A 22301-nucleotide genomic window follows, 5' to 3' on the forward strand; every position below is an offset into this window, starting at 1 on the left:
GGAATGGAATAAACCAAAGGGTAGAGGAGAATACCATTATGTGGAAGAATATAGAGTACAAAGTGCTCAGGATGTTGAGAAAAGGCAATTGCAGTAAAAACCTTTCTAAGTTAAAAGGTCTACTGTAAAACGTGGTGACCTCATGCCTAATAGCAATACGGGCCCTGGAATCACACTAGGTTTGAATTCTGTCTCTACCACTAACTAGACATGCAACACTGAGCAAGTCACGTAATCTGACCTTCAGTTTCCTTTTCTTTAAAATAAGGAAATCTAAAAAAATATTTCTCAAAAATGGGGATAATAATAGTACCCACTTCTAGGACTGTGTTGTTTAAATGAATTAATTTCCACTATTCTTAGTTTGTTAAAAAATAAAAATAGGGCTTCCCTGGTGGCGCCGTGGTGGAGAGTCTGCCTGCCGATGCAGGGGACACGGGTTTGTGCCCTGGTCCAGGAAGATCCCACGTGCCGCGGAGCGGCTAGGCCCGTGAGCCATGGCCGCTGAGCCTGTGTGTCCGGAGCCTGTGCTCCCCAACAGGAGGCCGCAATGGTGAGAGGCCCGCATACCACAAAAAAAAAAATAATAAAATAAAAATAAATGAGTTAATTCCCATGAAGTACATAGAAGAGGGCAAGGCATACAGTAAACATATGGCTCACTCTCTCATCTTCAGATCTTTGCTTAAGTGTCACCTGGCTGCCCTAAAGAGATGGCAGCCCACACTTTCTGTCCTCCTCTGCTGGCTTATTCATCTCCCAACTCTAGAATAAGGTCTTTACTCTTTGCTGTATCCATAGTGCCCAGAATAGTGTCTGACACACAGTGGGTACTCAATAAATGTTAGATGGGTGAAAAAAATTTTATATATATGATAGCTGGTATTTTTATTTATTAAAGAAGAATTTTAGATTAAGAGTGGTGTATTTGGGGGGCACAAAATACAACCAGGAAAATAAAAGTGCAACAAGGGTGACAATGGCAAAGGAATGTGCTTTGATGAAAAGAGCATACAAGCTAATGGCATCATTAGGGTTAGATCATCTTTGTGGTACATTGTTTAATCCTCTTGGCAAATCAAGATAAATGAGTTATATAAAGAGGAGATGTACATGCCTCTCCAGGTGGGCTGCTTACCATGCTTATCCTCAATAGAAACTAATAATTATTTTCAATTCCTGTCTTCTTACAGGCTGGAGACATAATAACAGAGCTGGAATCTGTAGATGATGACTGGATGAGTGGAGAATTGATGGGAAAATCTGGAATATTTCCCAAAACCTACATTCAGTTTTTACAAGTCGGCTAAAGGTGAAGCTTGACTGTGTTCCTTGGCACAAGAACTCACTTGAACTATCACTTTGACTATCAGATACGTTTTTGCACTATTTTTTTAAACTGAAAGAAATATCTATGCTGTACATGGTATATTAGAACTTTCTGAAAGCAGAAAACATCTGATTTTGTAGTTAGCTTTCATTCACAGTAGAAACGTGCGCACGGAAACCCATGAGCACATTTCTACCAAGGAGGACATCAAGCAGGATTAGCAAGGCAGGCAGACCCTTCCCCCGGGAAAGTGTCTGGTGACAGGGCAGCATGAGGACACGTAGAAGCAGAAGTTGCACTTGGACCTCTGTGTTCATCAGCACAAGTAAATTAACCTGCTTCTTCATTTTCTACTTTAGTTTTAAAAGAGGATATTTGTTATTCTACATGCTGTAACTATCAGGCCATGGTTGGTAACCTAAATTTCATTACTGATATTCAAATTAATTCTAACAGCTTGAGCGCATTATCCTTATTACTGGGGCAAAGCCTTGCTCCAGGAGAGGGCAGTTCATTGACTAGTGGGAGCCTTTGTGAGCACATGGTGAATCAGCTCACAGTCACCACATGCGCCTGTGGTAGCGGGTGTTTCCCCTTTGTCCCAGTGTTTGAAAGGTGTTGAAATTTGATGTATCTTAGTCAAAAGAACCAAAACCATCCTGAAATGCCTTGCTAATACAACTAACCCTTCCACATACCTACAGTACTTAATTTCTTTCCTCTGTGTATACTTTATGTTAACAGGGTTATTATAAGCACATTTTCTGAATCTGCAATCATTCTTTTGACTATTACTGGTACCCAAAGAAAAATTCATTTTCTTTGAGTTACCCCAGTAATATATAAAACTATGTCTTGTTATAGTGGTACATTATGAATCACATATATCTCAGAATACAGAGCAACTGTTAAGATGGAAAACAATGCCAAACCCCCAGCTCATTCTTCCAAGTATAATCAGAGCGAAAAATAATTTGAGAATCTGAAGGCTGATACTTTTGGGGTTGTTTTCTTTTTTTCTCCAGCTCTTCCCTGCAGTTATTAGAGTAAATAAAAAACCACTTTCCTGCTATCCATTGTTATGCATTCCAGGCTTACGATAAAAGTGGTTCCTTGCAACACTGAATCAATTGCAGTTTATGGACTAAAGCCAAATAGGTTGAAGACAATCTTCCGAACAGATCGATGGAACAGAATTTCATTGAAAATGTAAAACACTTTCCCAACTATGTTCATAACTTTCTTCTATTTTTGAGAAGAGTTTCATATGCTGGGCCACTTTTTAGCTTTTGGTTTTGTTACCACTGTCTGAATTCAAAGTTAGGCAGTAAGTGATGAAACCATCATGTGAACACCACGTGGGGTTCTGTAAGGGAGGAGATATTTACTGTCTTTTATTAAAGTTCATTTCCCAGTATATGGTTAAAATTGATTTTGGAATATGGGAGCTGTTTGTTCTACATGTTTTGGGTAAAGAGGACAGTATAAAGAAAACTAGTCAAATTTCACTCAAGTTATTTCATAAGAAATGGATGACTTAAAGTATATTATCCCAACTAAATTCCTATTTGCAGCAAGCTTGTACAACAGCAGGAAAGTGAGAAGTGGGGGGTAGTGTCTGGGATAGGACATGAGGTATATTTCTTTGCCTGTGTAATTTTAACATCTTATATCAAAGATCATGAAAACCTAGCTTTACTGGAGAAAAATATTCCTTTTAAATTTTGGCCTCTGTCAGCAGAATGGTAAGTGCAATAGTTGTAAATCTACTTGACACTATAATAAACCGAACTGAACTTTTCAAAGTCCTTTTCTCATACATATTAGACTGAGGTTTTTGAGAACAGAGTTGGTATCTTATATCTCCAGCCCTTTGCACCATATAGGCTCAATAGAGGTTTTTTGGTTGGTTGATTGGTTGGCTGGCTGGCTGGACAACTTTCACATAATAGTGATACTATCTTAGATCCAATATGCTCCAATATCTTTCCTCTTTATTGACAAAAATCTTTATTGAAACAAAATTTGCAGTTTTATGTCTTCCACTCCATCATGCTACATTTTTTGCTTGCCATTTATTACCTACTCAACTGACAAAAAGTAAAAATGTAGCATGGTGTAGGTTTTTCATAGGTACTTTTTTTTTAATTTATTTATTTTATTTATTTTATTTTTGGCTGCGTTGGGTCTTTGTTGCTGTGCACGAGCTTTCTCTAGTTCCGGCGAGCAGGGGCTACTCTTCGTTGTGGTGCGCGGGCTTCTCATTGCGGTGGCTTCTCTTGTTGCAGAGCACGGGCTTTAGGTGCACAGGCTTCAGTAGTTGTGGCTCATGGGCTCCAGAGCACAGGCTCAGTAGTTGTGGCGCACGGGCTTAGTTGCTCCGCGGCATGTGGGATCTTCCCGGACCAGGGATCAAACCCGTGTCCCCTGCATTGGCAGGCAGATTCTTAACCACTGCACCACCAGGGAAGCCCCTTCACAGGTACTTTCTTATTCTGTATATTGACTGAACATGATTTTTATACTCAGTGAATTTCATAGTGAAGAAATAGAAATGTATTCTTGTTCCTTTCAGGAATTTTAGTTGAAAACCTAATGTTCATCCAATCCTCCTCAAACTAGAATCTCCAAATCCTTTTTCTTTGGTGGGTTAAAAATAGCAAAGTCATTTAATATGTTATTCTTACCCTTTTGAACACTAAAAGACAGCAGATTTCTTTAAAAGATGCCCTTGCTTATATGGCTGTCATTTGTGCTCATGGAAATCACAGGTTTTTAATACAGTCTGAAATGTTCATAATGAAAGAAAAATCAGTACATTTATCAAAATTTTAGAAATGGCATTTGAAAAAACAAAATATATTTTTCTATAGGGTTTGTTATATATCAGTACTCTTAACAATAATTGTTTATAGTTTTTGTTCAGCTTCTTAAGCTTAGATAAATATACGTAGAGAAATAGTGATGATATAGGCTAATTATAAGGGGATATTTGGTATAATCATTAATGGTTTATTCTTTTTAATTAATGTCAGATGTACATGGACCATATGATTCATAATTCAGTGCCATTCTGAATGCCATTTTAAACGAATGCTTTAAATGAATGCTTAAAACAGTGAATTTTTCAGAACTAAATAGGAAATAATTTTCTAACCTACTCCTTTTTATTTCACTGTAGTTACAGAGGGGGGAAATACAAAGCCTAACTCAGAACAACACCACCATCTAGGGGCTTTTCACCTAATTGCAGTCTCATCCTGTTAAACCACAGAAAAGTCTGAGGATCAGAGCTCAACCTGCAGAGGTTAAATGATTTGCCTAAGGTCATAAAGGTATGGCAAAGCCTAAAGCAAAACCTAGCTCTACTGATTCCCGATTCAGAACTTTTTATATTTGTTTTGCTAAAGTGATACATTTCTCTTTAACAGTTAAACAAGTAGAATTGATTTGTTTTATTGTAAAAAGTTGTAACTTCTCAAATATAATAGTTATTATTAGAATGAATTGCAGAGAACAAAGCCTTGAATTTATTCCTTTCAAGAAGAAAAGAAGGGGCTTCCCTGGTGGCGCAGTGGTTAAGAATCTGCCTGCCAATGCAGGGGACATGGGTTCAAGCCCTGGTCTGGGAAGATCCCACATGCCGCAGAGCAACTAAGCCCGTGCACCACAACTACTGAGCCTGCAAGCCTAGAGCCCGTGCTCCACGAGAGAAGCCACTGCAATGAGAAACACACACACTGCAACAGAGAGTAGCCGCCGCTCACTGCAACTAGAGAAAGCCCATGTGCAGCAACAAAGACCCAACACAGCCAAAAATATATTTTAAAAAAAAAAAAAAGACAATTTAAAAAAAGAAGAAGATTCGTGCTTGGCTTCTCAGTTTTATATAGGCAATTCATATTGATGTTACCTAGAAACTCAAACATGGACTGATCCATTAATGGGGATTCCTTTTTTAGTTTAATAGGAAATATCTGAATGCTTGGAACATCAGGTCTTGAGAAGATCTGTGTCTGTAGAGCCGTGCTCTTGGCAACAGCAAAGCAATCTTAAGCTGAGGTTTTCATACACATGCAGTACAAAACATTATTTTAGTATTTTGGAGTCTAATAGATCAGCTCAACTACTTACGCCAATAAATTGGTATTTCAGATTCCGGGACACATTTTAGATTTTTAAAGGAATCTTAATTGTATGTACACCATGGACTGTTTATTTATCTACAAATACTACGAATAAGGCAACTCAATGAAACTTTTTTCAAGCAAAGTAATGATTCAAATTCATTATTCAGAAAGGAGCATTACCTGCCAGTTACCTGTCCTCTTTTAACAGGAATTGACTGACAATCTCTTAATACAAAAATATTGGCCCACATTTAGTTCTTCTTTACAGTTAAAATAGGAAACAACTACATTTATCTCTCCAATCATATCCAGGTTTTTAATAGATGACTGATAGAGCTCAGACTCAGAGGATCACCGAGGCCCACCACATTGTTTCTCAGGCCACCATGTGGCCAGCAGCTTTAGAGCAGAGTTGTTGTTAACTGAAGAGCCTTAGAGCATGTGGCTAACTCTTCAGTGCAGTACTATGCCTAAGCTTATGCTAGGGAGACGGTGGTGTCTTCTCTTTAGACATATAAAACATCAAAGCTTTTAAAAGATAAATGTGGTGATAAACAAAGTACCCGATTATTCTGTACGTACAGAGCACTCTAGGGAAGATGAATGCGGGGGTGCAGGCAAAGGCCTGCATCTTTGCTGGCCAGAGGGGCCTGGCTGGGCTATAAAAAAGCCTAGTTGTCCACTGCAATGAGGGAATTGGGGGCAAGGTCAGAGAGTAACAGAAAATAGGGCACCAAGACACTGTGCATCTATAAGACTAACTACCAAGTGGGACGACTGCCCCTGTGCATGTGTGTCAGGCTATCCCTGCTGGATTGGAATGGATGGTCTCTGTATCATATTATATTTGAGAGATACACATTCACAAATAGAGCTGCTAAGCAGACTCCTCCCACCGATGTTCCCCACAAAGCCAGGACCCAAATCACTCAAGCTGGTGCTCAGCTACAGAAAGTGAGCTTTTTTTTAGTATTTAGCAATAAGGACTACTACCATCAGGACTGAACTTGCCTCCTCCCACAGACATGCCAAAATTACAACTACTTACAGAGCAACTATCTATGCAGACAACCTAAAGACTAGCAGAAAAGATTTTCCACAACTAAAGACATAAAGAAGGAATCCAACAAGATGGGTATGGGGGTGTAGACTCAGTATACTCAGGACCCACACCCCGGGTTGATGACCCACAAACAGGAGGAATATCAGAATCATAGGCTGGAAGGGAGTGGCACGATATAGTCAAAGTGATGAAAAGAAAACCCCTACAACCAAGCATGCTCTACCGAGCAAGGTTCTCATTCACATTTGAAGGAGAGAGAAAGTTTTACAGACAAGCAAAAGCCAAGAGTTCAGCACAACTAAACCAGCTTTACAAGAAATGTTAAAGGGACTTCTCTAAGTAGAAAAGGCCACAACCAGAAAATGAAAATTATGAAGGGAAAAATCTCATCAGTAACGGCAAAACAGTGAAAGTAGTAGATCAACACTTACAAAGCTAGTAGAAAGATTAAAAGACAAAAGTAGAAAAATCATCTATATCCACAATAAGTAGTTAGGGATACACAAAACAAAAATAAGTAAAGTATGACATCAAAAACATTAAATGTGGTGGGGAGTAAAAATGTAGGGTGGTTAGAATGTGTTCAAACATAAGAGATCATAAATTTATGCACACGCATACACACGTGGTAACCACAAACGAAAAACCTAAAATAGATACACATACACAAAAGAGAAAGGAATGCAAACATAACAGTAAATACAGTCATCAAATCACAACTGAAGAGAGCAAAACAAGAAGGAACAAAAAACTACAAAAACAACCCCAAAACAATTAACAGAATGGCAGTAGGTACATATCTATCAATAATTACGTTAAATGTAAGTGAACTAAATGTTCCAACCAAGAGACAGAGTGACTGATTAGATTTTTTAAAACTCAAAAAAACAAAACACATATATATGCTGCCTACAAGAGACTCCAGGGACTTCCCTGCTTAGGACTCTGCACTTCCACTGCAGGGGGCACAGGTTTGATCCCTGGTCAGGGGACTAAGATCCTGCATACTGCGTGGCACAGCCAAAAAAACAGACTCACTTCATGTCTAAAGACACACAGACTGAAAGTGAAGGGATGAAAAAGATTCTGTGCAAATGAAAAGGAAAAGAAAGCTGGGGGAGCAATACTTACATCAGACAAAATAGACTTCAAAACAAAGACTGTAACAAGAGACGAAGGGCAGTATGTAATGATAAAGGGGTCAGTCCAACAAGAAAATATAACAATTGTAAATATATATGCATCCAACATTTAGGAACACCTAAATACATAAAACAAATATTAACATACAGGGAGAAACTGACAGTAATACAATAATAGTAGGGGACTTTAATACCCACTTATATCAATGGGAAGATCATCCAGACAGAAAATCAATAAAGGCAACACTGACCTTAAATAACACATAAGACCAGATGGAATTAATAGATATCTACAAAACATTTCATCCAAAAATAGAATTCTCTTCACCTGACATGGAATATTCTCCAGGATAGGCCACAAAACAAGTCTCAATAAATTTAAGAAAACTGAAATAATACCAAGCACCTTTTCTGACCACAAAGGTATGAAACTAGAAATCAACTGCAAGAAAAAAACTGCAAAAAACCACAAACACGTGCAGACTAAACAACATACTACTAAACAACTGAAGAAATCAAAGAGGAAATAAAAAAATACCTGGAGACAAATAAAAATGGAAACACAATCCAAGACCTATGGGATGCAGCAAAATCAGTTCTAAGAGATATTTATAGCAATACAAGCCTACCATAGGAAACAAGAAAAATCTCAAATAAACAACCTAACCTTATACCTAAAGGAACTAGGAAAAGAAGAACAAAAAAACCCAAAAGTTAATGGAAGGAAAGAATTCATCAAGGCAAGAGTGGAAGCAAATGAAATAGAGAGTTAAAAAAACAATAAAACTAAGTGCTGATTCTTTGAAGAGAACAGAAATACAAAGGATCATAAGATACTACTACATCAATTACATGCCACTAAAATGGACAACCTAGAAGAAATGGATAAATTCCTAGAAACATACAACCTCCCAAGAATGAATCAGGAAGAAATAGAAACTATGAACAGACCAATTACCAGTAATGAAATTGAATCAGTAATTAAAAAAAAAAACTCCCAACAAAACAAGTCCAGGACCAGATGGCTTTACAGGTTAATTCTACCAAACATTTAAAGAAGAGTTAACGCCTAACCTTCTCAAAGTATTCCAAAAAGTTGAAGAGGAAAGAATGGTTCTGAACTCATTCTATGAGGCCAGCACCACCTGGATACCAAAACCAAAGACACACAAAAAAAGAAAATTACAGGCCAATATCATAGATGGAAAAATCCTCAACAAAAGATTAGCAAACCAAATTTAACAACACATTAAAAGGATCATTTACCATGATCAAGTGGGATTTATCCCACAGATCAGTCAATGTGATACACATTAACAAATTGAAGAAAAATCATGATAATCTCAATAGATGCAGGAAAAGCTTTTAACAAAACTCAACATTCATTTATGATAAACACTATCCACAAAGTGGGTATAGAGGGAATGTACCCCAACATAATATAGGCCATCTATGACAAACTGACAGCCAACATCATACTCAAAGGTGAAAAACTGAAAGCATTTCCTCTAAGATCAGGAACAAGACAAGGAAGCCCACTCTCACCACTTTTATTCAACATAGTATTGAAAATCCCAGCCACAGCAATCAGACCAAAAAAAAAAAAAAGAAAAGAAATAAAAATCCAACTTAGAAAGGAAAAAGTAAAACTGTTTGCAGGTGACATGATTCTATATGGAAAATCATAAAGATGCAACCAAAAATGTGTTAGAACTAATAAATTCAGTAAAGCTGCAAGATACAAAATTAATATACAGAAATCTGTTGCATTTCTATACATGAAGAATGAACTACCAGAAAGAGAAATTAAGAAAACAATCCCATTTACAATTACATCAAAAGAAATAAATTACCTAGGAATAAATCTAACCAAAGAAGTAAAAGACTTATAAAACTATAAACTATAGTTTATAAACTATAAGACACTGATGAAAGAAAATGACAACACAAACAAATTGAAAGGTACACCATGCTCATGGATTGGAAGAATTCATATTGTTAAAATGACCATACAACCCAAGACAATCTACAGATTCAGTGCAATCCCTATCAAAATACCAAAGGCATTTTTCACAGAGCTAGAACAAATAATTCTAAAATCTGTATAGAAACACAAAAGACCCTGAATAGTCAAAGCAATCTAGAGAAAGGACAAAGCTGGAGGTATCACACTCCCTGGTTTCAAACTAATTACAAAGCTACAGTCATTAAAACAGTATGGTACTGGCACAAAAACAGACACATAGATCAATGGAACAGAATAGAGAGCCCAGAAATAAACCCACACTTAAATGGGCAATTAGTCTATGACAAAGGAGGCAAAAATATACAATAGGGAAAAGACAGCCTCTTCAATAATAGTGTCAGGAAAACTGGACAGCTGCATACAAAAGAACCAAACTGGACTACTTCCTCACATCATATACAAAAATAAATTCAAAATGGATTAAGGACCTAAATATAAGACCTGAAACCACAAAACTCCTCTTAGAAGAAAACATAGGCAGTATGCTCTTTGACACTGGTCTTAGCAATATTTTTTTGTATTATCTTCTCAGGCAAGGGAAATGAAGGCCAAAATAAACAAATGGGACAACATCAAACTAAAAAGCTTTTGCACAGCAGAGGAAGTCATCAACAAAACAAAAAGCCAGCCTACTGAATGGGAAAGTACATTTGCAAATAATATATTCAATAAGGGGTTAATATCCAAAATATACCCAGAACTCATACAACTCAACATTTAAAAAAAAAAAAGAAAAAGCCAATTTTTAAATGGGCAGAGGATCTGAATAGACATTTTTCCAAAGAAGACATACAGATGGCCAACAGACACATGAAAAAATGCTTAACATCACTGTCAGGGAAATGCATATCAAAACCACACTTCAGGGCTTCCCTGGTGGCGCAGTGGTTGAGAGTCCGCCTGCCGATGCAGGGGACACGGGTTCGTGCCCCGGTCCGGGAAGATCCCACATGCCGCGGAGCGGCTAGGCCCATGAGTCATGGCCGCTGAGCCTGCACATCCGGAGCCTGTGCTCCGCAACGGGGAGGGGCCACAACAGTGAGAGGCCCGCATACCACAAAAAAAAAAAAAACCACACTTCACACCTGTCAGAATGGCTATCATCAAAAAAGACAACAAATAACAAGTATCTGGGATATGGAGAAAAAGAAACCCTTATGCATTGCTGGTGGGATTGTCAATTGGTGCGGTGACTATGAAAACAGTATGAAGTTTCCTCAAAAAACTGAAGACAGAACTAGCATACGATCCAGCAATTTCACTTCTGGGTATTTACTAATTTGAAAAGATATGTGCACCAGTGTTCACTGCATGTTTACAACAGGTGAATGGATAAAGATGTGGTATATACATACAATGGAATATTACTTAGACATCAAAAAAATCTTGCTATTTGTGACAACATGGATGGATTTGGAGGGTATTATGCTAAGTGAAATAAGTCAGACAGATAAATATATGATCTCACTTGTAAGTGTAATCTAAGAAACAAACAACAAAAAGACTTAGATACAGAGAACAAACTAGTTTTCTGTGGTTGCTGGGGAGTGGGGAGCAGAATAGGTGAAGGGGACTAAGGGGTACAAACCTCCAGTTATAAAGTAAGCCATGAGGATATAATATACAGCATAAGGAATATGGTCAATATTGTAATAACTTTTGGAATAGTTTAGTAACTTACTGTGGTGATTGTTTCATAATATATGCAAATGTCAAATCACTATGTAATGCTCCTGAAACTAGCATATCAACTATATTTCAGTTGTTTTAAAAAAGCATGTGATCAGCCAGACTGAATCAAGATTGTGTTGTTCTGTTTGTACATTTGTACTCATTTGCATTTGGAAGCTGCCGTTGATGGCACCAGGCACAGCAGAATAGTTCAGGACCAGCCATGTCTATATGAATTTTCCTGTTTACATAGCACATGGACAGAAATGACAAGTCAGTAGCAAGTCAGACTGTTTAGCTGCAACTGCCACTTGATTCAGGTAGCAGTTTTAGATGAAAAGTAGTGGTTCTCAACTGGGGGAAATTTTGCCCCATGGGGGACATTTGGCAATGTCTGAAAACATTTGTCACAACTTGGGGAAAGGTGCTACTGGCATCTAGTGGGTAGAGGCCAGTGATACTGCGAAATGTCCCAAAATGCACAGGACAGTCCCTCACAACTACGAATTATCCAGCCTAAAATACCAATAGGCCCAAGGTTGAGAACTGATGACCTAGGGGTGAAAGAGTGCCATTAATTGTTCCCCTTCCCTGGGATCTAAGTTGTTTTCTTCCCAGGTGCCATGGTTGTCTTCCCTCCACTGCCACAAAATCTGTACCTATAATTTCATATTTTCTCCAGTTATCCCTACTTTGACCTAGACCTTCTGTCCTGATTATCATCCTGGAGGCAGCCAAGATGAGATGATCCTTTTTTGGGGATTGCCATATTCTGTGACCCAGTAAGGTATGTAGTACAGGAGGTGAGGGTGACAGAGTCAGAAACCTTTTTAAAGCTCAAGAGTGCTAGATATCCGTGGATGGTAGGCAGCTGTGAAGTAGCCATCAAATACCCTGTGGGCTCATTGCCAGGTGGCCTTTGTAACAAGAAGTGCTGCATTGCTAGATTGCAAGTGGTCCAGAAAACTAAGAACATGACACATATGACATAATAGCTTGAAGGGCTGCAGTTGTGTGGCCAAAGTCAGTTGATCCGACTGGGACAGCAACATTGTAACCTAAAAGTGTGTCAACAGTGCTGAGGCACCATCAGCCACCCTGAAAGGTGACCAAAGGACCGGTGTAGTTAGTCCATCAGTACTCAGTCTATGTGATATGGCCTCAACTACCTCAAGACAAATGGGCTGACTTTTGGCAGGAGTTACAAGTCTGCCATGCATGAGGAAGAGTTCTTTACTGTGTGCACAGCCCATGATGGTGGACATGTAGCCATGTGTGAGGGCAGTCTGGGTGGTGCAGGCTTGATCAGCACCTTGATTTTACTAGGTCATATCAGAGAACTGGCCTTTACCACAGGCATCTACATGAGTGACCCAGATGGTCCAACCAGCAGCCACAATTTGTTCCCACAACATACGGCCTCTAAAAGGGGTGTTTTAATCTGCCTGAATAGTCTTGGAAGTGGCAGGCCCAAGAGTCAGCAAAGGTGACTGTTCATGACCAGATCTACGAGAACACACCGGAGTTCAGCTCACTGAGCAGTGACCAACCACATTCACTTTAGCTCTGCATAGCTGGCGTTGAGGTTGGACAGCCACAGCAGCACAGTGGATACCATTAGCTTTTAACTTAGCTGAGCCACAGGTGATTCAGGTCCAGGTTCTTAAGGGTCTCTGTGAAGTGAGGGTCCCTTTGAGGCAGCAGCTATGCTTCAGGTAATGGGGTGGGAGACAGTTTTCCAAGAGTTTCTGAGGCTGGCGCATTCCAGAAAACACTATTTTTACTTGACCAGGAAGGTCTCCAATACCCAAAGCATCCAACAAGGAGTCAGGCCTCCGTTCAGTCAATCTCACGTTTAGCAGTGGAAGTGTAATAGTACACTGGACTGGCCCAGAGAACCTCACACATACATAAATACTCATAAAATATTTATTTTATAAATAAAATAACTTTTTCTTCATTGTGAGTTTTGCTGAAACCCTATCCATGGGATTTGAATGCTTTATTTCCTTATTTACAGCATGTGCCAGTAAGCTTTTTCTGTAAACGGCCAAGAGGCAAAATTGAGGATATTACGTAAGCATAAAGAGAGGAAACAAATCTCTATGATGAAGTCAAACTATGATGATTATTGAGTAAATTTTTTTCTGTAATACAGACCTTTCTTTTGGGGAGGAGTATAACATTTCACCTAATTAGGGCTCAAAGTTAGTGAGCCTCCATCATTAAATCAATTCACCTGGCAGCTTGGAGTCTAGGTTTTCAACTATTTCTTCACAATTTGAACACTTGGTGGTTGTCCCTTTTAATTTATTTGAAGTGCTATTTTTTAAAGATTCATCTGTACATGCAAGAAAAAACTGATTCACCTGTTAATGCTTATGTGTAATGAGATTTTATGTATTACATCTTTGAGGATATTTTCTTACACAGGTCATAGACGTGGCACTCAAAACGTGGAGTTAAGTCACTGCGATTTGCAGTGTAGTGCAAAGTGATGAGGGTACCACATATGGTCTGTCACAACTACTCAACTCTGCCACTGTAGTGCAAAAAGCAGCAACTGACAACACATGAAGATGAATGAATGTGGCTGTCTTCCAATAAAACTTTACTTGTGGATACTGGAATGTGAATTTCATACAATCTTCACATGTAGTGAAATATTTTAACTTTTTTCAGCCATATAAAAATTGAAAGGCCATTCTTAGTTTTGCAAGCCATTCCAAAACAGAAACTGGCCAAATTTATTCCATGAGCAGTAACTGGCCAACGTGTCTTACAGAGATACATCCCAAGGAGTTTATCACCATGGATGGTTAGGGACTACAGCAGCTGCCAGATTATAGGCAAAGGTCCTGTTAAAAACAAGTCAAGAGGGACTTCCCTGGTGGCGCAGTGGTTGACAGTCCACCTCCCAATGCAGGGGACGTGGGCTTGATCCCTGGTCGGGAAGATCCTACATGCTGCAGAGCAATTAAGCCCATGAGCCACAACTACTGAGCCTGCGCTCTAGAGCCCGTGAGCCACAACTACTGAGCCTGCGCTCTAGAGCCCATGAACCACAACTACTGAAGTCCGAGCGCCTAGAGCCCGTGCTCCGCAACAAGAGAAGCCACCGCAATAAGAAGCCCGTGCACCGCAACAAAGAATAGCCCCCCCTGGCCGCAATTAGAGAAAGCCTGCAGGCAGCAATGAAGACCCAACTCAGCCAAAAATAATTAAAAAAAAAAAAAAAAGTCAAGATGATTATTGAGTAAATTTTTTTCTGTAATACAGACCTTTCTTTTGGGGAGGAGTATAACATTTCACCTAATTAGGGCTCAAAGTTAGTGAGCCTCCATCATTAAATCAATTCACCTGGCAGCTTGGAGTCTAGGTTTTCAACTATTTCTTCACAATTTGAACACTTGGTGGTTGTCCCTTTTAATTTATTTGAAGTGCTATTTTTTAAAGATTCATCTGTACATGCAAGAAAAAACTGATTCACCTGTTAATGCTTATGTGTAATGAGATTTTATGTATTACATCTTTGAGGATATTTTCTTACACAGGTCATAGACGTGGCACTCAAAACGTGGAGTTAAGTCACTGCGATTTGCAGTGTAGTGCAAAGTGATGAGGGTACCACATATGGTCTGTCACAACTACTCAACTCTGCCACTGTAGTGCAAAAAGCAGCAACTGACAACACATGAAGATGAATGAATGTGGCTGTCTTCCAATAAAACTTTACTTGTGGATACTGGAATGTGAATTTCATACAATCTTCACATGTAGTGAAATATTTTAACTTTTTTCAGCCATATAAAAATTGAAAGGCCATTCTTAGTTTTGCAAGCCATTCCAAAACAGAAACTGGCCAAATTTATTCCATGAGCAGTAACTGGCCAACGTGTCTTACAGAGATACATCCCAAGGAGTTTATCACCATGGATGGTTAGGGACTACAGCAGCTGCCAGATTATAGGCAAAGGTCCTGTTAAAAACAAGTCAAGAGGGACTTCCCTGGTGGCGCAGTGGTTGACAGTCCACCTCCCAATGCAGGGGACGTGGGCTTGATCCCTGGTCGGGAAGATCCTACATGCTGCAGAGCAATTAAGCCCATGAGCCACAACTACTGAGCCTGCGCTCTAGAGCCCGTGAGCCACAACTACTGAGCCTGCGCTCTAGAGCCCATGAACCACAACTACTGAAGTCCGAGCGCCTAGAGCCCGTGCTCCGCAACAAGAGAAGCCACCGCAATAAGAAGCCCGTGCACCGCAACAAAGAATAGCCCCCCCTGGCCGCAATTAGAGAAAGCCTGCAGGCAGCAATGAAGACCCAACTCAGCCAAAAATAATTAAAAAAAAAAAAAAAAGTCAAGTAAACAGAACAAATAACAAAAACTGTAATTTAGGAAAATTTTATCCCCCCCAAAAATAGTTTTTTTTGAAACTATACATAAAGAGTGTACACACATTCCTTGGTTTGACTACGCTTTGCATCAAGCAGTTCTACTGGTGTCATTTTTCCAACAGCATTTGCTCATTTCCTGTCTGGGTCACATTTTGGCAATTCTTGCAATATTTCAAACCCTCTGCCAGCAAAAAGATGATTCACTGAAGATTCATATGATGGTTAGCATTTTTTAGCAATAAAGTGTTTTAAAGTTATATACATTTTAAGACAATGCTATTGCACACTTAATGGACCACAGTATAGGGTAAACACAACTCTTATATGCACTGGGAAACCAAAAAAATCCCCAAAACTCACTCTGCTGTGATACTCACTTTATTGAGGTGGTCTGGAACCAAACCCACAGTATCTCCAAGGTATGCCTGTACTGCATACCTGAGACTATTCAATCAGACTATTACCAAAACCCATTTTATAAAATTACTCGATTTTAAAGAAAGAAAATATTCTTTGGGCTTTTAGCCAAAACCAGAAAGTGACTTGTAAGGGAAGGAAAATTAATTATCCTCAGACTTCCATTAGCAATTCTTTATTGCCAGAAGGAAATAGGAGTGGTATACTTAAGGTGCTCAAAGAGCGAACTGAGGATTTTAGATCCAATAAAAGTGACTTTCAGATATAAAGCAAATAACCAACTGTATTCAACATACAAGAACTCAGAAAATGAACTTCCTGAGCAATCAACCAGAGAACAAGCTTCAACCAAAAAAACTAGAGCACAGAACTTAAGGACTGCAAGTGGGCATTAAGAACATATACTTGTAGCACTGAGACTACACAAGGGCTAAGAAGGAGAATGTAAGTTCTGGCCATGTGCTCAAGCAGTGTTAACACAATACTGTAAAAATGTAGTGGGCCATATGCCAAAAAGTTTTAAAACTGTTCTCAGTAATTATATTGGTGGTGGTGTTATTTTGAGACTTACGCATGCAATGTGGGATAATGATGGGACATTCTATCAGTCAACTTGTCACTGAGAACTTCTTTGCATTTTCCAGCTTTAAGAGGCCACTCACTTCCCTTGGCCCCTGGCCCTTTCTCCAACCTCAAAGCCAGCAACATCAGGCAGTCTTCACATCGCATTATCCCAACCTCCTCTTCGGCCTCACACTTCCACATTTAAGAACTTGTATAATTACATTAGGCTCACCCTAATAATCTAGGATACTCCCCCTAGTATCTCTTCTCCCCACATGAGCACTCTCAAATTAGTGGTGCTGCTGAAATGTACACATTAAAGAAGCAAAAGCCAATTTCAAATCAAGTGTTAGTTTTGCTACCTATTTCAGTCATACCTTAACATAAAGGTCTTCAATAACATTTTCAAAAGACTCAAAATTTGTATCCCTGGTTACAGAAATTTTCCTGTGAAAGACCAAGATAAATTGTTCTGGGTGGAAACAATCAAGTAGATAAAAGCCACCAGTTAATATCTATGTATTAAGTATGTAAGATATTAAATGGGAAACTTAAGAATTACCTCTTATAATATTTTTTATTAGATGGATGTTAAAACTCCTTCAAGTTGGCCTATAAGAAAGTAACTTGATTATATCAATCATCAAACAAGCCAAACCATTTTTAAAAAAGGAAACATTCTTTTTGGAAGCATTTTCAAATGAACCCTTCTAAAAGAGAACCATGACAAGCCCTATTCAGAGATGTAGCAGATGGGAGCTTGACTCGCAGCATCATCTGACTAAATGATGTCCCCCATCAAGAAAACCACCACTTATGTAACTCAATTCCTGGTCCCCACCCTCAACAACCACGCTATTGACCCAATTTCTTTCTACCCTGAAAAGGAAGCCCCTGTCATCAATGAGCTGGACCAAAAAATAAAAGAAAAAACCTCTCCACATGGAATTTTTCTAGTAGCCACAAGTGAAACTGCAGGAAAAAAAATAATAGGGAAAACAAGGACTGAAGGACAGGGTTTTTAATAAAATGAACCGATCAGCAGGGTCTGACTTAAGAGGTAAAAGAGCAAGCACTGTGGCCATCTAAGTGAAGAGTATTCCAAGCACAGGAAAAACAAGTGCCAGAGCCCTACAGTAAGAATGTTCCTAGCTTGTCCAGGACAGCCTGGCTAGAAGAGTAAGGGAAGTGGTAGTAAGAGACAGGTCAGAGGCAAGATCACAGGAGACCTTTTGGGGGAACTGACCATCTAAACTTCCACAAAGTGTGTGGGCAGGGGGACAGACAGGGACATGATGACACAGGGAGACCAGGCAAGCAATAAAAATCCAGGTTGGTAATAACTTGCTCCAAAGTGATAGCAACAGAGGTAGTAAGAACTGGTTAGTTTTCAGATATATTTTGAATGAACTGTGAATGGTCAAGGATGACCACAGAGGACTCTGGTCTAAAACAGAAGGGTGGGTAAAATTGTTGAGCTCAGGAACACCATTTCAAACATGTTAAATGCCTCACTGACATCCAATGAAGATATCAAGTAGGGAGTTGGACAGGCAAACCTGGAGTTCAAAGAAAGGTACAGATTAGAAGTAAAAATCTGACAGCTTATTTAAAACCAAGAGATTAAGAATACCTAGAAAGAGTATTGGCAAACGTCCAGGGACTAAGCCCTAAGGCTCTCCAACACTAAGGCCTGAAACAAACTAGCAAAGGAGAGTAGCCAGCAACATGGGAGGAAAAACCGAGGTGCAATTCCAGAAGACAGTTAAGAAACACAGGGAAAATCGACTGTCATGTCACTAATAGAGACCAAGTAAAATGAAAGCCAAGAATGAACCACTGGACTTAGCAATGACATCTGGTAATCTTGACGGCAACAGTTTCCTTAGACTGGTTGCAGCAGATTCAAGAAAAGTAAAATTAAATACAAGAAATATGGTTAACTGTTTTGAACTTTGCTATAAGGGATTTGAATAGGGGGATATCTGGAAGGGCAGAGGATTTCTGTATGCTGATAGAACTTGTAGAAGGAATATTGATAAAGGTGACAATTGGTGGAGCCAAGAACTTGACTAGGCAAGAGAAGGTGGAATATGATGCTTGTCCTTGCATAATTCACCCAGTTACAAGAGGGAAGGCAGAAAAAGTGAGAAACACAAGCACAGATGGCAGGGTAGAAAAAACAGCCATTGATGAGGTTCTCTTGTCATCCGTTCTCAAGAAGCAAGGTCATCAGCTGAACTGAGAATGAGAAAGTTGGAGGTTTGGGAAGAGAGGTATAGAACAGAATGGGTGACCGACTAGGAGGAAATACTGGATAGTGGGCAGCATTAAATGCCCACTTAATAGGAGACCAATAACCAATTTCTCTATCTCTCTACCCAACTTCAGCTTGACCATTAAGTGATACAGTGGGGCATTTACTGCTAGAGAAAAGAGAGCATTTAGATTTTTAAAAACCTCCCCCCCGCAAAAAAACCCCAAAAACCCAAATGCCAATGAGCTCTTCTGTTTTCTACTATGCTATCAGTCTAGCACAGTGGTTCACAAAGCATGGTCCCTGACCACCAGCATCACCTGAAAATTTGTTAAAAATGCAAAATTTCAGAGCTCACCCTAAAACTACTAAGTCAGAAACTCCAGGGGCAGGGCCCTGCAATGTTTTAACAAACCTTCTAGATGATGTGAGAACCACCTTAAAAACTTAACTCAGGGCTTCCCTGGTGGCGCAGTGGTTAAGAATCTGCCTGCCAATGCAGGGGACACAGGTTCAAGCTCTGGTCCGGGAAGATCCCACATGCCGTGGAGCAACTAAGCCCATGCGCCACAACTACTGAAGCCCGCACCCTGGAGTCCATGCTCCACAAGAGAAGCCACTGCAATGAGAAACCCATGCACTGCAACGAAGAGTAGCCCCCACTCGCTGCAACCACAGAAAAGCCCACGCGCAGCAACGAAGACCCAACGCAGCCAAAAAAAAACACACTTAACCCATGTGTTTCCTTTTATTCACCATCTCTAACACATCCAAACCATTCCAGTTGAAAACAGATCACTACCCTTTCTCAGCTTAGTAACTAAGAGCAGTGAATAAAATCCACACAAAAGGTCAGAAAAATTCACCGCATTACTATCAAATCAGAACACCTGACTATTGTCAGATTATTTTAAAAGAGTGATCAGAAATTAAATATCACAAATGAGGTCTTTTATTTGTCACCATTAAAAGTCTGATTTTTAAACAGATTCCTGGACTGGTGGCTCATATCCATCAGCTCGTTCAACTTTAGCACCTGTCTCGTCCCCAGTAGCTTTTCCAGAACTACTACCTTCACCATGTAGCTCCATGAGTTTTCCCACTAAAAGGAAGAAGAAATTTTGTTAGTTATAGTGTACCGTATCTTAAAACAGTTATGTTCAATACTATGTAGGCAAGACAAAAAAAAGTGCCATCATCTGGCCTCAAAACAACAACATAAAACCACCAAACAATGTATTTGTCCACACAATTTTTTCTTTCAGGAATCCTGTGGTTTCTCACTTACATTCAAACTTGGGCTTCTTCAGCATTTTTACTTTTCTAACAAAGACATCATGGAGTGGATAAATAGATTGGCAGGCCTTTTCGATGTCTTTTCCAATGCTGTCTGGAATCCTGCAAACCAGTAGTGATAAATTAGAATAAACCTACACTTCATTTAATCCACAGTAATCCTCATTCTGTTATTGCCCCTTCATAGGTGAAGGTTAAATGATCTGAATTATACAGCTAGTTACTAGCAAAATTAGCACTTGAGCCTTCTGAGTCCAAGCCTTATGCCTTCTTCATATACCCCTCTTAGCCAACTGCATGGGAACATCAGAAAAATGTTAACAGTTTTATCATCGGACATCATCTGGGACCGAAACATTTTCTCATCACTTATTCCCATACGTTACTGATTGTGAAGGGTTTATCTATTCAATGCCTTTTCTAAGGCAAAGGCAAGTCCTGGGCTTCAAGTCTCACTGCCAGGAGAGAGCTTCATCCAAAAAAAGGATAAATAAACCAACAAATAACATTTACTGAACACTTAATATGCTTTCATTTCAAGAGGTGCAGATAGACGGTTTCACAGATAGAATTTAAACATAGGTCTGACCCCACTTTGTCTCATCTGAGGGTTGTGCTGTGAGGGAAAATACTTACAATTTATTGACCACCTCTTTCAAGTCATTTGTCTGCACCTCTCGGGTCATGATTTCCATCATCTTCTTACGGATCTGGCGGACCTGCTGGTGCTGGGCATAAGAGGTCTTCCGAATCTGATTGTTACGTTTTTTAGTAAAACCCACACAGAAGAGACGAAGCAAATAACCATCGGTAGTCTTGACATCAACGTGAGCTTCAATCATGGTCTAGTGAAAAAAAGATGCGCCAGGTTTTAATGTTATCTATTTTTACCTCTCAAATCTAATTTAAAGAAAAGTGGGGCTTCCCTGGTGGCGCAGTGGTTAAGAATCCGCCTGCCAATTCAGGGGACACAGGTTCAAGCCCTGGTCTGGGAAGATCCCACGTGCCGCGGAGCAACTAAGCCCGTGCACAACTACTGAGCCTGCGCTGTAGAGCCTGCGAGGCACAACTGAGGCCACATTCTAGAGCCCACATGCCACAACTACTGAAGCCTGCGCACCTAGAGCCCGTGCTCCACAAGAGAAGCCACCGCAATGAGAAGCCCGCGCACCACACCTAAGAGTAGCCCCCTCTCACCGCAACTAGAGAAAGCCCGCATGCAGCAATGAAGACCCAACACAGTCAAAAATAATAATCTTTTTAAAAAAAATTTAAGTGGAGGCCAAGTAGTCATTACACAATATTAACTATAATATAAATGACTAATTTACAGAGTTAACCTCCTTGAAGTGAACTTACCAACAATTACCCCAAATTCTTACTATCCTCCATATCTAATTAAATAAGTACGGAGTCCTCTCAGCTGTCTTCACCCCTCCCCTCTAGGTAACTTCTCTCATTATCACTATCTCCCCACAGCAACACCCCCTTTCACATATACATCCCTTTTACAGACACATGCCAGCCTTTAACAACCTGCTCCTCCCCCAATCAATTCTTTAACTCTGCAAGGAAGAGAAAAATAGGTTTGAAGGGACTCTACAATACCAACATCTAAACCTATTCCATTTAAAAAAATGTGTTCTGAATAGTTGAAATTTTGTAATAACACTAAATACATATATTTTAAAATGTCCTTTATGTTCCAAACTAAAGCCACACTGAAGATTAAATATTCAATTTCATGACTATAATTTTTAAAAATCCATCATTAGTCTTACTACTACCTAAATTCAAAAAACAAAAACTAGGGCTTCCCTGGTGGCGCAGTGGTTGAGAGTCCACCTGCCAATGCAGGGGACACGGGTTCGTGCCCCAGTCCAGGAAGATCCCACATGCCACGGAGCGGCTGGGCCTGTGAGCCATGGCCGCTGAGCCTGCGCGTCCGGAGCCTGTGCTCCACAACGGGAGAGGCCACAACAGTGAGGCCCGCGTACCACAGAAAAA

The 22301-nt window shown here is 39.7% G+C and overlaps 2 protein-coding genes and 1 non-coding gene across 5 annotated transcripts in view; 1 reads left to right on the forward strand and 2 right to left on the reverse strand.

Moving 5' to 3' along the window:
• The window catches only part of SH3D19 (SH3 domain containing 19), a 94609-nt gene extending 91474 nt beyond the window's left edge, over positions 1–3135 (forward strand). For all 3 annotated transcript variants that reach the window (XM_024764062.1, XM_024764059.1, XM_024764060.1), the window contains one exon: positions 1194–3135. In XM_024764062.1, the coding sequence (XP_024619830.1) occupies positions 1194–1310 (117 nt within the window). In that variant the 3' untranslated portion in view covers positions 1311–3135. The remainder of the gene's footprint in view (positions 1–1193) is intronic.
• A 16592-nt stretch (positions 3136–19727) lies between these two features.
• The window catches only part of RPS3A (ribosomal protein S3A), a 6148-nt gene continuing 3574 nt past the window's right edge, over positions 19728–22301 (reverse strand). The window contains exons 4-6 of the mRNA XM_024764064.1: positions 20931–21139; positions 20287–20396; positions 19728–20100 (exon numbers count right to left, since the gene is read on the reverse strand). Coding sequence (XP_024619832.1) covers positions 19979–20100; positions 20287–20396; positions 20931–21139 — 441 coding nt within the window. The 3' untranslated portion in view covers positions 19728–19978. The remainder of the gene's footprint in view (positions 20101–20286; positions 20397–20930; positions 21140–22301) is intronic.
• On the reverse strand, positions 20597–20668 carry LOC112412388 (small nucleolar RNA SNORD73). The gene has a single exon (XR_003005792.1). It is a non-coding gene; the product is annotated as a small nucleolar RNA SNORD73 (small nucleolar RNA).

The sequence above is a fragment of the Neophocaena asiaeorientalis genome, unplaced genomic scaffold (assembly GCF_003031525.2).
Source record: "Neophocaena asiaeorientalis asiaeorientalis breed wild unplaced genomic scaffold, Neophocaena_asiaeorientalis_V1.1 scaffold594, whole genome shotgun sequence".
NCBI lineage: Eukaryota > Metazoa > Chordata > Mammalia > Artiodactyla > Phocoenidae > Neophocaena > Neophocaena asiaeorientalis.